General features: G+C 41.7%; 1 protein-coding gene across 1 annotated transcript; it reads left to right on the top strand.

Annotated features, from left to right (window-relative positions):
• The first annotated feature begins 663 nt into the window (after nucleotides 1–663).
• Nucleotides 664–18,854, top strand: LOC135468788 (uncharacterized). The gene is made up of 3 exons (XM_064747211.1): nucleotides 664–775; nucleotides 4,078–4,221; nucleotides 15,959–18,854. The coding sequence occupies exons 2-3, from the start codon at nucleotides 4,118–4,120 to the stop codon at nucleotides 16,440–16,442; spliced, it is 588 nt and encodes a 195-aa protein (XP_064603281.1). The 5' UTR covers nucleotides 664–775; nucleotides 4,078–4,117; the 3' UTR covers nucleotides 16,443–18,854.
• Nucleotides 18,855–19,670: the final 816 nt, after the last annotated feature.

The following is a 19,670-nucleotide window of genomic DNA, read 5'->3' as shown; positions in this document are numbered from 1 at the left end:
CTTTCAATATATAGACCTGTAATTTACTGTACATATATGTCCACACGCTCAAGAAAGCATACAATACAATAACTGATCTAGAATGTCTTTAAAGTAAGGATTGCAGTTTTGTTCCACACAGTTCATATTTTTTCATTTTCGAAGAAACTGAGTTAAATTTTAAATTATTCATACGCCTAAAAGGGCATTCGTTAAGCATCTACGTGGTTGAAATTAGAGTGAAAATCTGAAATTGAATGTGGCGGCATTGAATCCATTATTTCGGTTTGTGACAATTTTTCAGAGTGAAAAATGATAGATTCTATAGTATACGTGTTTATGATCAAGTGAAAAATGTGCTGAAGGTACGGAAACACGGCTATACGAATTCTCAAAACTGTAAAGATCAAATAGAATACAATGTGAACAAACCTACCGCGCTTATTACTGTACAGATTATGCTCGATCTCACTGTAGTCTGACGTATTCGGCGTACATGCTATTGAATTACGTAATGTAATTCTGACATCTGACGTCAGGTGGTGGGAACCAGTCAAGACCTCACTGTACACATCGTAGTAGAAACCCAAGGGCTGACTTCGAAACTGTGACGTCAGTGGTTCAACGTTAACCGTGATGTCAGTGATGACGTTTCTCAACGTAATGGCGTTTTTGTACACATGGATAAAAGACGAGGGTGACATATCTCCACAGCCACGTGTCAGATTACTCCTACTCTCAGAGCACCTTTTTGACCTCTCAGAGCACCTTTTTGACCTGTGTGTACAGAGAAACGGTATGTTCCTCTTAAAATAATACGGTGAAGGTGTTAAAAGACGATTGTTATGTAGAAAACCTGGTATACCTGATCGACGTCATGTTGATAACCATTTACATGGATATGTTGCCCTAGGCCTGCTGCCTTTTAAAATACCTACCATTGGTTTGTCTTATGCGTATTTACACACCTTCGCCAACTGCTTGGTGGAGGTTCTCAGTCAGAAGCGACATTCGTTCAGGCGTCTCTTGTTCTGTCCTCTATGGGAATCGATCGGTTAGGAGAGCTATGCTGTTAACCTCTTTCCCATAGGCTATATTATTAATTTCAAAATTAAAATTGATTTTTTGTTTCAAGGATTGTAAGAAAAGCTCCCAGCCATTGGGTCTCTATGCATGTATATAGCAATATAGAAGTTCCCAATATATTCATATACAGGCATTTCTCTGTCCCTGTATAATGTCCTATTCATATATGTTGGTCTATATAACCTTAATTCTACCCCCGCTATTAGTTGCGGGCCGTGTGTAAATATACATATTAAGTAAGATGACCTTTCAAATAACATAGAGTGTCATAGAGTGACATAAACAGTTCATACTGTTTATGTCTACAAATACAAGAATTTGAGTTTGTTTACTTGTTAGATTTGCTTTTGTGATGTATGGAAGGGTGAACTATTGGAATTTCCTTCAGTGATAAAAGTGTTATTTCTCACAGTTTATAGATATAGCTTCTGTTTATTACATTTTCAATAGTTTTCACCCAGACGCCATGACGTGGAAAGAGAAACATTTGTTTCATGACGTTCCAATCTGAGTTCAGCGGTATGACGTGATAATACATGTACAGTACATTTTTACATTCCTACGTCATGGAACAATGAGACACGACGTCATACATACGCAGATTTGGAATATCTAGGTCAACTGCTATGGAATAAGCTTGTCGTTAATTGGTCTAAAATGTATGAAGTCTGTGGAGGGAGAGCAAAAATGGCATGAAATAAGCCTTTTTCCCCTCATTTTCACCACGTTAAATCTCTCGAATGCTGCACATTCTCGGGAATTGACTCGTTACGAAACAAGGTTCAGCGGTATCGGGCTACACCACAAACACCGGTACCCTTTAGCAATGATTAAAGAAATAAAGCTTGTACTTGTAGAGACCTCGGTGTAAACGAATGCCTCCTTTGCCAGCAGGCTACCAGCCCCTGACCAGTGAAATAGTAGGTTCGAATCCAACTCTTATACCAGATTCAGAGCTATGTGAACTTGTAGGTTAAGAGGTTTGTCCGCTAGTATAGTTCATTAGATGTTGATTTTTCTTCTTTTTTTTTTTCTTTTTTTTTCTTTTTGGGGGGGAGGGGGGAGTGCAGAGAGCCTTTGGTTTTTTCTTTTTAAGAGCCCGTTTTCCACTGTACACATTTATCTCCCCCCCACCCACCCACCCCACCCCCGCCCCACCCGTTGTGAAGTACGGCGTTAATCGTGGACCACGTTAAATCTATACATCGTCAGTTTGTGCAAGTTTACTCAGGCTCAAGAGAGGCGACCGTTGCGCCATTGATATAGGCTATGATTTAGTACAAAACTCACACTGATATATACGATCTGTGTTTTTGCGTGTCACAATGCATATAAGCCGTGCTTGTGTCTCTTTGCGGCCCACTCCGTGCGTTCGATTTTTTTTTCTTCGCTGTATATGAACACGCAAAATAATCTGCCAGTTCCCATTGATGAAAACGATCGGGGAAGAAGAAGAATGGACGAGGGACAAAAGCGCTGACCGGGTCAGTCGTTTGAAGCTGACCACTGGCTATCCATCCCACCGATGGACACACTGGCGATGGACACACGTGTAATCTACCTAAACACCGCCAGAACAAAATGGATTAGTGCTGGACCATTGACCAGCGAAGAGCGAGAATCCACCTCTGTAAGACACTGTAGGGCCTCATGGAATCCTGGGCAGATATGCTGGAGTCGGTTGACATGCTCATTAAGGCACGGTTATGATCACTAGAGGCTTGACACTATCACATTTATGGTTACCATCCAATATTATTTAACCGATGGAGTGGTAGAGTGGCGAACTAGGTTTAATTAGCTGATGAGTACAAGACAATGTCTCCGTGCATGATGCATGACTGCATGCCCTGTAGGGAATTCCACCGTTCTGAGCGGCCTGGCACGCGAGCCAGCTATATGTAATACATACATGCACACAGATGCCATGGCACTCGGCGGGATCTACAGTATTTGGCTAGGGTCATTTTATTGACGTGTGCGTATTTAATTCACTATGTTCGACCAGCTGATGCTTGGGGGTATATTAATAGACAAGAGGAGTGGTTTGTGTGGTGTACGGGTGAAGCTGATGGATATACCGATGTACAATGGCACTAGCGCTTGCTGTGAAGAGTTAGCAGGTGCTTTTCCCTATTACTGGCCCGTCTTAACGCTATGTATAATTTTATCCGGCGGCTAATTTCTTGTGTAGAACGCCAGTATACACAACCAAGCTTACACGGATGGGAGCATACTAGAGATACACGGTGTGGGAAAGGAGCTGAGAAGTGAGCGAGAAAACTGTGACTGGTTACAGCTTGGTTTTAACCTCTGGATCGGAGGAACCCGTTAACCGTACAGTGCTCCTGAGCAATTCGTCAACAGGTTTCCAAACTCCCCGCGTGGAAAAGGCGGGGCGCAGAGCGCGGTGAGCTGAATGGAGGTGCGTGAAGCACACTGCCAGAGATCGCAAAACTTCACTCGACCAAACTTATATGCATGTAACTGAGAGTTGTGTGAAGGCGTATAATGTGTTTCACTAGTTAAAATAGTGTCACAAGTTTCTATAGTAGCGCTTACCAGTGGACCGGAACTAGAGCTCAGTTCCCGGTGACTTACCACGTCTCGCACTCTTATGTTGGCTTAAACGTATAGCCAAGAAGGAACCCTGGTCTTTAAAGAGCTGGAAGGGAATTCAGACGATCGAGAGTCAGTCGACAAAGTTTACGTGACCAATACGGGTATTGAGGATTTATATTGCGCAGAATCGAAAATAACCGTGTGAGGTGTAGCACTTGTGGCGCGTGAATACTCGCCGGATGGCATGGGTGAATATCTGCGTATCCAGGCATCCGTATGTGTGATCGTGTGAATTACGTCATGAGAACCCCCTGATCGTGGCACACATTCACACAGACTGACCTCTGGAACCGTTTACAAAGTCCGGCCGAGGGGATAAGATTTACGGGATTATAGTTAGGTGTTTACCTTGGCCATACCGTACAAAGAGTTGATTAACTCTGTTTACAGGACTGACCAGTTTGTCACCACGATCCTACACTCACAGACTATGGCCACCTTCACCTCCGGGCAGTTGGCGGGAATCATCGTGGGCAGTATGATTGGGACCCTCTTCCTAGTCACATGTATTGTTTCGGCGGTGAAAGCAGTCAAGTAAGTATGTAACACGTCCACAATACCAGGGTCATGTCTCTATTGCCGCTATTTACTGGTCCCAGTAGGGTAAGCCGTTTTGACGCTTCGACTTGTAGATCAGTGTAATACAGCATGGCACAAGCTATCACGAAGATCTCTGTGTAATCGGATTAACCAGATCCCTGCCAGCTGCTCCATCTATATGGCTATACCTCTTGTAATGAGCAGGTAAGTACAGCCACGGGAAGGTTGGCCATATAGCCTTCTACATTATACAGCGACCTTCAGCACATAGCCAAATGAAAGGTAATGCATCAAATAATATCAGAGCCCCTCATGGGATAGGCATGTCGATACTGTGACCGATCTGCTGACCCTGCATGACGGCATCTCAGCTGCAAAGCCAACGGTGGATCCAGAAGAATTTGAGAAATGCTTTTATCGCATAGTAACTATTGAAAAAGACGCTCCTCAACTCTGTAGCTTTTGGAGTTGATGACAGTTCAAAACTTACAATAAAAGAAATGAAAAACCAGGCTCTAAAATAAATCACGATTCCGGGGTCAGTTTCGTAAAGCATATTTAGTGTTAAGTAGCCCTTAGTTAAGTGCACTTCGTATCTGTACAACACACGTCGTGATGGTAGTTAAGGGTTTACATAGCCAAGTAAGATTCATGAAACCGGTCCTTGAATATTTTGCCTCAAAATTATGAATATGCAAGTTGAATAACTTGCATATGTAGTATATATGTAAACAAATTTTCCCACTTTCAAATGAATAGATTTTCAAGGCTAATTCAACGAAATATCAAAATGTTTTGTAAGACTTTAAAATCTACATGCATTTGTTTACATGATGGACACAGTAGTGCTATAAACCATATAATCAAAACAACCTTCATCAGATTTATTGTCAAATTGTAACTTTTCAAATCTATCAACAATTTAAGTTGAAACGCAAGAAAAGGTTACAGAAAAATAACTCACCATTATATATCGAACATCTTATGTTGAACAGTAATAACGATCTACACGGAAACGCTATGACCTGTATAATTATAAGATGGTAGCAACAATTGCTTCTCCGGGTTTATTCTGGAGGCCATTATAGATGAACCCCCGAGCAGTATGCTAGTTATTTCAAACTGCTGACAGCAGTGTTCTCCAGGCGAAAGTCCATTGATTTCATACATTGTCATCCTTGTCGTTAAGCCTGTGTTGTCCACATTCGTTGTTACCTCATTACAGTGTTTACGTACGCCGAAATGTCGAGACGTAGTGTTCCCGTCACATTTGACGCCGTCGGCCAGAGATGTTCCTGAAGGTCAGCTGAGACAGACCGATGTCAATTTCAAACTCCAACATCTTGGAATAAACTTGTTAAGTACGGTCAGTGAATGTGCCTTTGTGTGACAAGGCAAGCAGCATGACCAAGTCGTATTTACGCTATACCGCCTAAAATGATTTTGATCTTTTGAATATTGTAACACCTACAATATTCTGATTTTCATGGTATTAGTTAGCAGGGTGCAATGCCCGAATATAATGCATATTGACAAATTAAGAACAAATTCTATTGATTTTTGCCGTTTTTTCCATTTTTTTCTATCATATTTCTGGTATGTGAAGCCTCCTGCTGTACACGAGAAAGTGTGATCGAGTTCATAGTCAGACCACTAACACAATTCTGGCTTGCGGTGAGACACATGAATTCTTTTGACACAAATATCCCGGTAACATACTTCACTAGCTGGGCTGCTATTCATTATGGCGCATCTTCGGACCACTACCCTAATTGTGTGTGTGTGTGTGTGTGTGTGTGTGTGTATAACTGTGTCTATTCAGAAAGTCATGTCTTACGAGATATTAACTACTTCTCAACATTGTTGTGTTGACAAGACGTCAGTTATGATAAAAAATGAAGCATTGTTTCAAATGCCTTAGCCGATAAGGTTTTAATTATCCTGTTGGTAACTTTGTGACAAGTTGATGTGTATGTACATGTAAAACATGGAGATAAGTCTCTAAACCAGTCGCTTAGTTCATAACTTAGTGCATAAAATACCGGGCAGATTATGTTTTCTTTACATTACAATGTTAGCATTGTCTGTTCACACTCTTTAGCTGTATGATACAAAATGGTCGCATTTCCAGTGATTCGGCCGGGCCATGATTTAAAAAAATGTTTGTTGGGGGTCACGCGACCGAATCGCTAAATTCAAGAATTTCTTTCTTAGGAAGAGAAATATTGCCGAACACAAACTACAGCACTGCTCCGATTTACCGAAATTAAGTTCACTATTACAGGTTTGCTCTCGCCGGAGTCAGAGGAAATTTCATTTCATCCACAACATGACAGTATATTCATCTCCTAAGAATGCAAAATACAACCCGATGTTTTGCAGCCGATAGTCATAAATCAGTTGGACCTTCCTTTTAACACCATTAGTCAGTGTGGCTTAGTGCGGCACGGTACGCTAGTGAATCGTTCGATCAGTTGACCCACATTCGAGCAGCTAAGACCTTATAATCCTGCAACTGCACTGTACAATAACCAGATCCCTTTCTAACACATGGGTTTTATCTTATTTTAATGTTGTCTGTAGTACAATCCGAAAGCAAAAATGTCGTTTATATATATACTTGACCTACCACCAATCAATTTGGTGTTCACAATTTTAAGCTAGTCCTGCCTCGGTTCCACGGCCTCCAAGCCGTGTTCACTTATTGTTTTCTGCTTCTGCTTTAGTACAGAGTAGTTTGTGACATGACGAAGTCATGGGAAATCATGGGTAATTAAATAGGAGTTAAGGAGCATATGTACCCTCTAGATTTAGGCTAATTGGATGGGTCTCATGAGGCACCAGTCTCAGTGACGCCTTATAATCCACCAGACTCAGTCACATCTCCTGATGTATCAGACTCAGTTACACCTCATGATTCACTAAAATCAATCACGCCTCCTACATCCTACATACTCAGTCAAGCCTTATGATCCACCAGAATCTGTCACGCTTCCTGATCTACCATACTCAGTCACGCCCCATGATCCACTAGAATCTGTCACGCTTCCTGATCTACCAAACTCAGTCACACCTGGTCATCCTACATACTCAGTCACGCTCCATGATCCACCAGAATCTGTCACGCTTCCTGATCTACCAAACTCAGTCACACCTAGCCATCCTACATACTCAGTCCCGCTCCATGATCCACCAGAATCTGTCACGCTTCTTGATCTACCAAACTCAGTCACACCTACTGATCTTACATACTCAGTCACGCCCCATGATCCACCAGAATCTGTCACGCTTCTTGATCTACCAAACTCAGTCACACCTACTGATCTTACATACTCAGTCACGCCCCATGATCCACCAGAATCTGTCACGCTTCCTGATCTACCAAACTCAGTCACACCTAGTGATCCTACATACTCAGTCACGCCCCATGATCCACTAGAATCTGTCACGCTTCCTGATCTACCAAACTCAGTCACACCTACTGATCTTACATACTCAGTCACGCCCCATGATCCACTAGAATCTGTCACGCTTCCTGATCTACCAAACTCAGTCACACCTAGTGATCCTACATACTCAGTCACGCCCCATGATCCACCAGAATCTGTCACGCTTCCTGATCTACCAAATTCAGTCACACCTAGTGATCTTACATACTCAGTCACGCCCCATGATCCACTAGAATCTGTCACGCTTCCTGATCTACAAAACTCAGTCACACCTAGTGATCTTACATACTCAGTCACGCCCCATGATCCATTAGAATCTGTCACGCTTCTTGATCTACCAAACTCAGTCACACCTACTGATCTTACATACTCAGTCACGCCCCATGATCCACCAGAATCTGTCACGCTTCCTGATCTACCAAACTCAGTCACACCTAGTGATCCTACATACTCAGTCACGCCCCATGATCTACTAGAATCTGTCACGCTTCCTGATCTACCAAACTCAGTCACACCTACTGATCTTACATACTCAGTCATACCTACTGATCTTACATACTCAGTCACGCTTCTTGATCTACCAAACTCAGTCACACCTAGCCATCCTACATACTCAGTCACGCCCCATGATCCACCAGAATCTGTCACGCTTCCTGATCTACCAAACTCAGTCACACCTAGTGATCCTACATACTCAGTCACGCCCCATGATCCACTAGAATCTGTCACGCTTCCTGATCTACCAAACTCAGTCACACCTACTGATCTTACATACTCAGTCACGCCCCATGATCCACTAGAATCTGTCACGCTTCCTGATCTACCAAACTCAGTCACACCTAGTGATCCTACATACTCAGTCACGCCCCATGATCCACCAGAATCTGTCACGCTTCCTGATCTACCAAATTCAGTCACACCTAGTGATCTTACATACTCAGTCACGCCCCATGATCCACCAGAATCTGTCACGCTTCCTGATCTACCAAACTCAGTCACACCTAGTGATCCTACATACTCAGTCACGCCCCATGATCTACTAGAATCTGTCACGCTTCCTGATCTACCAAACTCAGTCACACCTACTGATCTTACATACTCAGTCATACCTACTGATCTTACATACTCAGTCACGCTTCTTGATCTACCAAACTCAGTCACACCTAGCCATCCTACGTACTCAGTCACGCCCCATGATCCACCAGAATCTGTCACGCTTCCTGATCTACCAAACTCAGTCACACCTAGTGATCCTACATACTCAGTCACGCCCCATGATCCACTAGAATCTGTCACGCTTCCTGATCTACCAAACTCAGTCACACCTACTGATCTTACATACTCAGTCACGCCCCATGATCCACTAGAATCTGTCACGCTTCCTGATCTACCAAACTCAGTCACACCTAGTGATCCTACATACTCAGTCACGCCCCATGATCCACCAGAATCTGTCACGCTTCCTGATCTACCAAATTCAGTCACACCTAGTGATCTTACATACTCAGTCACGCCCCATGATCCACTAGAATCTGTCACGCTTCCTGATCTACAAAACTCAGTCACACCTAGTGATCTTACATACTCAGTCACGCCCCATGATCCATTAGAATCTGTCACGCTTCTTGATCTACCAAACTCAGTCACACCTACTGATCTTACATACTCAGTCACGCCCCATGATCCACCAGAATCTGTCACGCTTCCTGATCTACCAAACTCAGTCACACCTAGTGATCCTACATACTCAGTCACGCCCCATGATCTACTAGAATCTGTCACGCTTCCTGATCTACCAAACTCAGTCACACCTACTGATCTTACATACTCAGTCATACCTACTGATCTTACATACTCAGTCACGCTTCTTGATCTACCAAACTCAGTCACACCTAGCCATCCTACATACTCAGTCACGCCCCATGATCCACCAGAATCTGTCACGCTTCTTGATCTACCAAACTCAGTCACACCTAGTGATCCTACATACTCAGTCACGCCCCATGGTCCACCAGATCCACCAGAAGATTAATTATCCATCGGAATCTGTCTCCCCTCATGATCTACCATACTTAGTCATGCGTCATGATCCTACATACGCAGTCAAGTCTGATGATCCACCTGACTTACGCTTTGTGCTGCACTGTTGTGTCGTGCCACATTTTGTACTAGATTCCTTCAACGTACTCTGGCACACGCCATCAGACTTCCACAAAATAACTATAGTCTAAGTTGATCAGCAACTTCCAGGATTCATTTAGCTATATATTTGAATGTAACTACGCCAACATAAGTTGTTATAGATATATTCATTGCTATACAGGAGTTACAATCAACCTGCCCTACCATCGCTCTATGAAGTCTAGCCAGTCTTTGTCAGGATCGGTTATACAATACTGCTACACTCTGGTGTCTCTAGAGATATATTGTCTCTTATAAAGTTAGATGGTTAAGCACACCTTCATACATACATCTGGTCTAATTCATCATTCTGATACCATGCCCTGTCTGACAGCGTGATCATGTCCATGGAGTCTTCGTCTCCTTCAGTGTTCTGACCGGCTTACTCTCAACTGATGTCCCCTCTAAACAAGTATTGAACCTGTGACTTCATTAAATTTGATCACGTCCAGTTAGCCTGAACGCTGTGTCTCATTTCTAGCGAATTGCTGTGGACTGAAAAGAAATGATGGAGCGAAATGTGAAATTTTAGAAGTGTAAATTGCGCGCAATCTGTCATATTTCATGCATCAAAAACTTTCTCCTTGAAAGGTTAATACCATGATATCTACAAACTGACACATTGATTGGCGTAATACCACGTGCCATAATTCATCCCAAGTATGAAACATCGTCTTAGTAAACACTGTTTGTTAACCTGTCCTTAGTTGGTGTGGTCTTTTTGTTTGCTTTGCCATCGTAATGTGGATGGAGACAAGGTATTACATTACGTACATAATACACAAGACAACAGGCTGTATAGGAATTTATGTGCCAACATCCATAAAACTGATGATGCCGACTACATAAACACGATAGGTATGAATTATTCCTAGTCGGTTTGATCTGATTTATCCAATCAGCAGTAAATCATGAAACATAAACAAAGTGGCTGATCTGAATTTGTTTCCAACTCGTGACTCTGCAATATGAGATTTATTAAACGAGAGTTCAAAGTATTTCGCTTGTTTCTTGCCTCCATGCCTAATACAAAATTAAAGGTCGTTTCACCTGAGAAAAAAACACCGGGAAGGTCTTTCTAGTTAAACGTTTCTCCGTTTCTAGTTAAACGGAGAGATACTCTTAGCTAATTACCATAAATGATTGGGCTGGTTGCAGCTGATTGGTTTCTCACCAATCAGCTGCAACCAGCCCAAATGTTAAAATTTTCCCGCAAACGTTTACTGAAAAAAAGTGCAGACAGGCGACATCCGATTCAGTTTCACTTTACATAAAAATATACGTTTACTTTTGTAATATAAAGGTTGACATTTATCTATTCCTTGCCATAAAAATTTTTTGCGTAAGTTCGGTAGAGTAGAGGAAAACAAACTCCAACAAAGCGACCACGGCACATGGCTAATGATTTCTGTACTTCACATTATTTGTTTTTCTCGCGCACCTGCGCGGTATAATGACGAGCTAATTGCTGCTCCAGAAAATGCTCAATTTTCAGTGGTGGCACACAGACATGATGGCGCCATGCCAGTGTAGGTCGCAGAATGTTGTGTGCCTTCCGAGTTAGTCAAGCGCGACTGAAATGCGTTTTGCTATAGATTATACTCCGTATAGCGCATGCGCCGCTCTCCATGTTTGCTTTACATCACTGCCACCACTAGTAAATTTTATACAGAAATCTTGAACAACACCAGGGTCACTGGTGTCACGGTGATGAGGAAGTGATGTCAGAAAACACGAATACTCAGTGTCTCAAAGTTTGTTTCTATTAATACTAGATGCACATGCATTCTTTTTGTCTAAAGTCCACACAGCATGTTTCTAATGGACACCTGACACAAATCCATGGATCAATTCTGATTATGAGTCCGGGCAAGAATATCAGTGGTGCGGCTGAGCCTAAAGAAGCGTACTTGCTTCACACCTGTTCCACGGTGGCAGTGATGTACAGCGAGGGCAGAGGACCACATTTGAGTATATGGCTCCAAATGTGTCTGATTTTCTCACTAACATAAAAATATTATCGGCATATGATATTCCATTAGGTCGACTGTGAACCGTTTATCTCTAATTTGTCCCATTGTTTGTCTTTGTCGTCTACGTCATATACCAGGGCCGGCTTTGCGCGAAGCCCTCTTAGCGTTGCGTGCACGCATCTACCATGGTTATCAGTATACTGAAGGCATTACGTTGACATGCCAGTTACGTCCTTGTAACGTTCGTGCAAGTGAGCCCGGGATTGATCCTTTCTCTGTACACTCTTTTACCATTTGTAGGGCAGCCAAAGGGTAAACGACACCAAGTGACATGGCGTTTACAGATTTACAAGTTCGAAATAATGAAAAGTACCAGTCATAAATTTGCATTAGTCCTGTTGTTTTATTCCTTTAAATTGTTCCAAAGTCGAAAAGTGAGGAGTAATACGAAACTATTCAGCAACAGGAAACTAGGCGACAAGGATCAACAATGGTGCTGTATGTGAAATTATTTCCTGTAAATTTTGAAAGGGCTTTCAGATTTGCGTAATTAACCCATTAGATCAAGTATGCAAATTTTATGCGGTTGCAGTCTTGCTATAGATTTTTTGGGATGAAGGTCCCCAGTATTTCTGAGTCACGGTATAATCACGATTTTGATATTAGCGCTAGTCATGGCCAATGCTTCATAAATTATGCAACCATGGGGGGGGGGGGGGCACTAAGTTAAAACATGCTCATAAAATCTGTCTACGCCGTATTCCCTTTATATAATGTATGGTTGTAGGCTCTTCTGTTGGGCAGTACATAGGCTAGGTATAAACACAAATGTTGACTGCAGTTCAAGTCAGATGTAGATATTCTCTCCACGATATTGTCGATGTGATGTGCAGCCGTAGCCATTCATTCGAATTACGGTAAAGTTGTGTAATCCTATCAATGTTCTATTCGTATCTCCGTTAGTGCCACACACGTGCTTTCGATTAACCTCATCATTACTTGTCCTTATTTCCTCTCGCAGATTGTCAGTCAACATTAATCAATACAAGTACTGAAGTGCCTGTTGCAATCATGCTGTGCTTACGTTGGATGAAAGGAAAGATATATACGTATCAAGAATAAATAGTAACAGAAAAATGGTTCAAAAGTTTTTGCTTTTCAGACGTCAACCCCTTGTCACTTGGTCTGCTTTTGATATCAGAAACGATTCTGTGCCTCTATATGCTAACACTGGTGCCTAAGCCAATCTGAATATCTTATTGTAATCGTTGAGATTTCCCGTTTGGGAAAAACACGTGCACGTTTTTCTCTGATAGAATTGCAGCAAGGGTAATTCTCAGGTTAACCATCGCCTGTCAATTATCAGTGAAGTCAATAAGCGTGAGCAAAAACTCACAGCTCCTTGCCTCCCTGTCCAGGTGTGAACTTTATGGATAATTGGGCTACCTTAGAACCGCTTGGGTCGTAGTCACAGAAACTTTGATTTGTGCACAGTCACGTGGATTAGCAATAATATTCGGCCTAACCGCAGTTAAATTGCCAAACATGTTTCTTATTGTCAATCAAACGTGTGGCATATGGCATGTTCACACAATTTCTCCCTGGAAATATAATTTCATAATAAAACCTCAGTTATTTGATGTCATCGATCAGCAACCCTGTATATCAGTTGTTAATAAGTTGTGGCAGAATTGTGTAGCTTAGCAACCAGAAATCAAGATAGAATTTTGGTCAAATGATGGTATCCACAACAGCTAAATAAATAGTAGAGTAATTTGCTTTGCTGTCATCATTAACAGATGCCGATAGCAAACAGTGGCACGAGGTTTAATGTTCTAAACTGCCTACATTTACGTGCACAATGAACGGTGTATACACCCTTCATGATCCCCCCGCCCCCTGGCTAATCCTCACTAGGTGCGCAAGTTAATAACTGTATATCTCCATTTGGCCATATAAAAACGTTGCATGTTTTGAGTATGACATGAAATTCATGATCCATTCCAAGACTAAGCGTTTTTTCCGGATCACTGCCTGAAACCCACCGGCCCCAAAAATTAGAATCAACCATTATAAACCTTACACTTGAAAAGCTCATCTCGTAACCGATAAAACAGCCCATTTTTGATCTTGGTTCTAAATCATTACCAAACACTTTATGCTATCTCTGATGGCGATCAGCTTTCACAGGTTGGAGCAAGGAACATGACTGGTAGACCCGATATCAGTATATAGTGACTGTTTAGCGTGTCCTGTCTAGAATCCAAAACAAACATACACGCAGATATGCCTAGTACACTAAGGTGTCAGCCTTAAACGTAAAAGTCAAACACGTCATAAGTATAGTATTATGTTTCTTAAGCGAAACAAATTTGCTGAAGCAAAAAGATGTTAAGAGGTTTCGTGATATCGGACCGTCCAAGTGTCCGTATACTATGTTTTGTATGGTGCAGTCTTGGTCCAAGGGGTGTCGGTGTCTTCCGCATATATCAGGTAAAGTAGCACTGGTCGTATGTTGTCCACTTATAAGCGTATGGAACACGTGGAAAAGCGAAAGGCGGGCTCAAAACTGGTTTGTATTGGCCACATTCTACACAATAGCGTACAACGTAAAATCTCGCGAAAATACGGGTTTGTGTACGTATATACAACGAGACTTGAATTGGACGACCACATAGGTGGGTGTTTAGAAATATTAGTAGCGTGATACATCAAGTCACTGTATTCGCTTCCTCATTGTACACTGGTGGAGGAATGGCTATACATGCTTGTGGTCAGGCCTCCGTAATGTATGGTGTATTTGTGCAAAACACAGATTTCCACTGGGTTCGCGATTATTTCGCTTTGATTTACACATCCGGCAGTTGAGCTGCCCACGAGCAGCTGAGGTGTCGTCAACACAACCACGCTTAGGCCTATATTTACGAACCACTGCAACTTTTGCCGAATGCAGGTTTGGTCAAAGGAAAGCGTTTCTCACCACCTTTTCCGATGAGGCCTCATGGATATTATGGTGTTGGCCGTGATGCGGCGACAGTAATCGGTGGCGGTCAGAACACGTGTTTTGTAAGGGGATAGTAAAGTAGGATAAATACAGAAACTAATAAACCATTGCACAACCAACCACTGACATTGTTATGCATGCTGTTCAGTGTATCAGGTCCGCACGCCAACGAGGAATTTGGAATAGAAACACATTACTTCGGCCGACGGGACTCATGAGCGCCGTTCAGACGATGCGATTTGTTGAATGCTTCAATCACCGGAAATAGCCCATGTTTTTTTTTCCACCATTCGATTAATCGAATTCGACGTGCTGACTCCACCGTAGGACCATGTGAACGCAGCTTAACAAATGATTTCCGGTATTAACACCACAATAATCTCAATCAAGACATACTTTGAAATGAAGAATTTTTAAGAAACTGACAGCAAGAATTAGAGAAAAATCAATGAATACATATAAATATTCTCTGATATGAACGCCTGTACTGAAGCCTAAATTGCCACCACAACACCCACCCCCCCCCCCCCCCCCCCACCCCCACCCCCACCCCTCTTCCCACGCACCTGTCACAGAAGTGAAGCACAGCGTTAAACATGTTTCACTACCAAAAAGTACACGTACTAATATAGGTCATTCAGATCATTATGGGGCTATAATGACGTGGCGTTTACCATCAGTCCCACTTGAATGGTGATAGAATAACATAACTGTAGTTTGCATTGATTCTGTCGTATCTACTTGACCAGCTGCTGTCCAAGAGCGCTACAGTGTTTTGGTTACAGGTTATCACCGATATTAATCGTTCTGAATGTGCGTCCCTCACAAATAATGGTGTCGGTCATAGCCTACACAAGCTATCGATATCCTGTGAAATATGTTCAATGTTGCATTACAAACACAATGGATTTTGATTTTAGTAAAGAGCCATTGCCCGGAAACCTTATTTTCTTTGACACTAATTACACTTAATTATACCACCCTTGCTTTATTTTTCACACCATCGCACATGTGCAGGATAGATAACATTACAGTAATGACACGGTAGAGTACCATATATATGCGTGAACACAAAATCACAAAATGCCGCCTTGTTTAACTTTTATTTTGCATTCTTTTCACAGAGACAGGAGAGAGATAAAGGCACGCATTGCAGAGAAGAGGAAAGCCAAAGCTTTTGCGTCGAAATTAAAGAAAGATGGGAAACTTCAAACTGCTGCCGAGTCTACAGCTTTGTCAATCGAAGATCCAGGATACTTTGCTCGAAATAACTTGACGAATAACCACAGAGTGGTGAGCCATTCGAACAGTTGTCCAGGTCGATCTACAGCGAACGGTTCCCATCAAGACCCCAGGGGTCGGGCGGCGGCAGAACATGACCATGGGAAAAGGTTCAGCGACCCCACGTACCAAAGAGGGGCTTCAAATAATCCGCCATGGGGAGGTCCGACTGGTAATGCTAGAAAAGGGCGTCAAGTGTCGGCTGACCTTCTCAATGTGGGAGTTTACAGGTATAAAGGAGATTTTTCAAATGGTGTGGAGAACGCCGCTTTTGAAATGAAGGAATCACCTGGATCTCAGAACGAAGTTGTGTTGAAAGTTTCCTAATGAAATTACAGTTTCACCAGTGTAGCTATGATGTTTCTCTGCCATCTGTTTACCTTTAAAGGCTAAATTAGGCGGCAAGAGGATATGCTAAGGGAACTTGTTACACCAGGTGAAAACTGCTCGTGATGCCAATCGTGCCAAACCGCTCAGTTAGGAGAGCAGTTGCAGACTTTATTTGTGTGGGACACTTTTGCCGTTTCCTTGCCACAAGATAGCAGTTGGAAAATGAATGATTTGATGAAAACGAAGACGTAACGTGGTTTTTAATCAACGGAAATGTGATGACTTGCCTGTGATTTCCGAACCTGGTTCTATGTATACGACGATATGTGCATGTTACTGTGACTCCAGCATAATGCCTACTGGTACAGCGTGGTCCACCCGTCGTTATGTATACCGGCAGATGCCCCAATGTGTCCGAAATTTCGATAAGCTGCTTGATCAAGGGCACTATGGCAAAGTCTACTAACCGCACTGTCCTTGATTCATGGCGTCCAAAGAGCGAATGAAACTTACTTCCACATTGTTGGATGCACTTGGAACCTATACCGGAATCCACACCAAAGTCCAGTGAATTAGTTGTTATATACATTAATGTTTTACCAAAACTCCAACTTTTCCCAGGTGTACAGTGTGTACAAAATACAACAAAATCACAGTGTTTGGTGGGTTTCCCGTGAACATAACATTTATCCACGGTGCTCAAAACCAGAATTGTTTGGCAGCATAGGCAAAGTTGGCAAAGTCTGTGTGATAACTGATGTGCTTATAGTCTGTTTGCATTGAAACTAAAAGTGAAGATTTATTCAAAATCTTCACTTGGGAGACTGGAACATATTTAAGGTACATAAACACACGACTCCGGGCAGTTTCTACTTCACTTCTGTTACAGAGAGTTGTTTAGTGTCTGGGAGTGTCATTGTAAATGGGAAAATTTGGAGTATGTTGTTCATTCCTTGCATAGATCTAACAAATTCCTGTCTATCTGTGATTGGAATCTTTCGAAGTAATTTTTGTGTGAACGTACGGAACTGTGCGACAGTTTAAATTGTATCTGAGTCTTTCGTCGTTGATAGTTTCGTAACATCCTTCAAAGAGAAACGTTAAAAATGAAGTAAGCATCAGTGGAAAATCCATTAATAAACTGTGTCTCAAAATACCTTTACTATTGTTGTTTTCCACTGAATTAAATGCAGTAAAAATATTTGGAATCCAAGTTGGACTTCATGGAAAATATTGTTGATTTACGTTGTCAGTGACGTCACGCATCTCTTTCTATACGTTTATGTCTTAATCAATTTCTTGTTACCTTTACCCACGTCATGCGTGCCTGCATTTAATTCGGTAAAAACTTTTAAAAAGAATTCAAGGTATAGATTCAGTTTTAAATGGTTTATTTACTGGTGCTTGCTTTATTTTTATTATTTCATTTCCTTTAAGGTTAGTGTATTGGGGTTACAAAATACTTCAGAAATATGCCAATATTTTTTATAATATTTACAACAGATTGAAAGTCTGGAGTGTATCTGGAGGTGATTTCTGGTCATGTGCATAGTTTCTATGCGGTCTGTCATGAAGTACGCACTTGTCTCCTGAAACCTGCACTGTACATATTACCTAGTACGAGGACGGGTTAGAGAAAGAGAGACACAAGCCAGTGGACCATGTGAGAAAAGAGATATCTGAGAAAGGATCAGGAGATATAATGAGTGTAACGCCATCTTGGCTGGAGACCTCACTTAAAAACACTTACTGATTCTTTTCTATATAATGATCAACGACAATGGCTTGATACTGGACTTGGTACTAAAAAGGATGGAATCCGAATATTTTGTCAAGATTGAAAGTGTACCTCAGATTTTTGGATTGGTCTGTGACTGAGAAAAGAAAATTCTGAAGATAAAAAGATTTAGGATTCTCTAACTTCTAGTACTCTGTAATGCTCGGATAAGATGTTCCATGTTTATTATTCCATGGTGCATTGTTATGCATTACTTCTAAAGTAACAAAATAGGAGACACAGAAATCCAAGTGTTATAAGCTATTTCTCTTAATGCACCCAATCACAGTGGTATATACATACATACATGCACATCTGAGCACCAGCGTGGACGAAATAAAAGATGCGCATGTTCGCCTAATTCAATAGCAATGCGGTGCCCTTTAATCTATGTCAAACACTTGTAAATATTTTTGTACCAAGACATACCAAAATGCAAATCACACCTCGTTTCTCTTCAGAAGTAATCCTCATTTTCAAAATAAAATCAATTGGTTGATTATATGGTGTTTAAACTGTTACTGCAGTTTTTCCGCCGAGGCACACTTAGTGAACATATCATTGTGTACAGGTAGTTACACATTGTTGTGAAGCAATGTCTATTGTTATGGTTTCCATACCCAGTAGACGAATTGCCATGCTTCCTTGACTTATCGCCATACCTACTAGAGGCATTGCTATACATACTAGACTTATTAACCCCGGTTTCCTCCCACCATAATGCTGGCCATGTCGTGTAAGTGAAATATTCTTGATTATGGCGTAAAACATCAATCAAATAAATAAATAAATAAAAAGATTTATTACCATGTATATTAGACTTATTACAATGCATATTCGACTAACATGCACACTAGAATTATTGCCATACATATTAGACTTACTGCCATACATACTAGACTCATTGTCATACTAGAATTATTAATATGCATACTAGGCCTAATACTTAGAGTGCGTGAAATGTGCCTCATTGTTACAGGACGGATCTCCACCGCTCTTTTATCTAGCGTTGCTTCACTGAGATGCCTTACCGAAGGCAAGTAAGCTCCTACGCCCGAGCCATTATACGGGTCAACCAGTCGTTGCACTATCCCCTTAACGCTCAACGCCAAACGAGGAAGTTAAAACTTCCTCTTTCTTAATGTCTTAGATAGAAGGTAGATGATTGTGAGAATGAGAATCTGACGGTTTCTTACTTCCCTGAATGGGAATAAAAGACAATTCTATGAACCGGATCTTCATTAATTCAGTACAATGAAGACATAAGTAGGCACTGACTTTGTTGGTTTACTTTCTCAATGACTGATCCTCCTATACACCGATCATTGTATGCATGCTTGTATGTTTGAGGGGTTTACGACATAGTTAGCAATTTTTCAGTCACATGACGACGAGGCGTAATTAGGTGTATGTACATACAACGTGTCTTCTTGTGGCAGGGCGAGCCC

Source organism: Liolophura sinensis, chromosome 6 (genome assembly GCF_032854445.1).
Source record: "Liolophura sinensis isolate JHLJ2023 chromosome 6, CUHK_Ljap_v2, whole genome shotgun sequence".
NCBI classification, from domain to species: domain Eukaryota; kingdom Metazoa; phylum Mollusca; class Polyplacophora; order Chitonida; family Chitonidae; genus Liolophura; species Liolophura sinensis.
The sequence above is the reverse complement of the archived record's forward strand: the minus strand, read 5'-3'. Positions and strand labels throughout refer to the sequence as shown.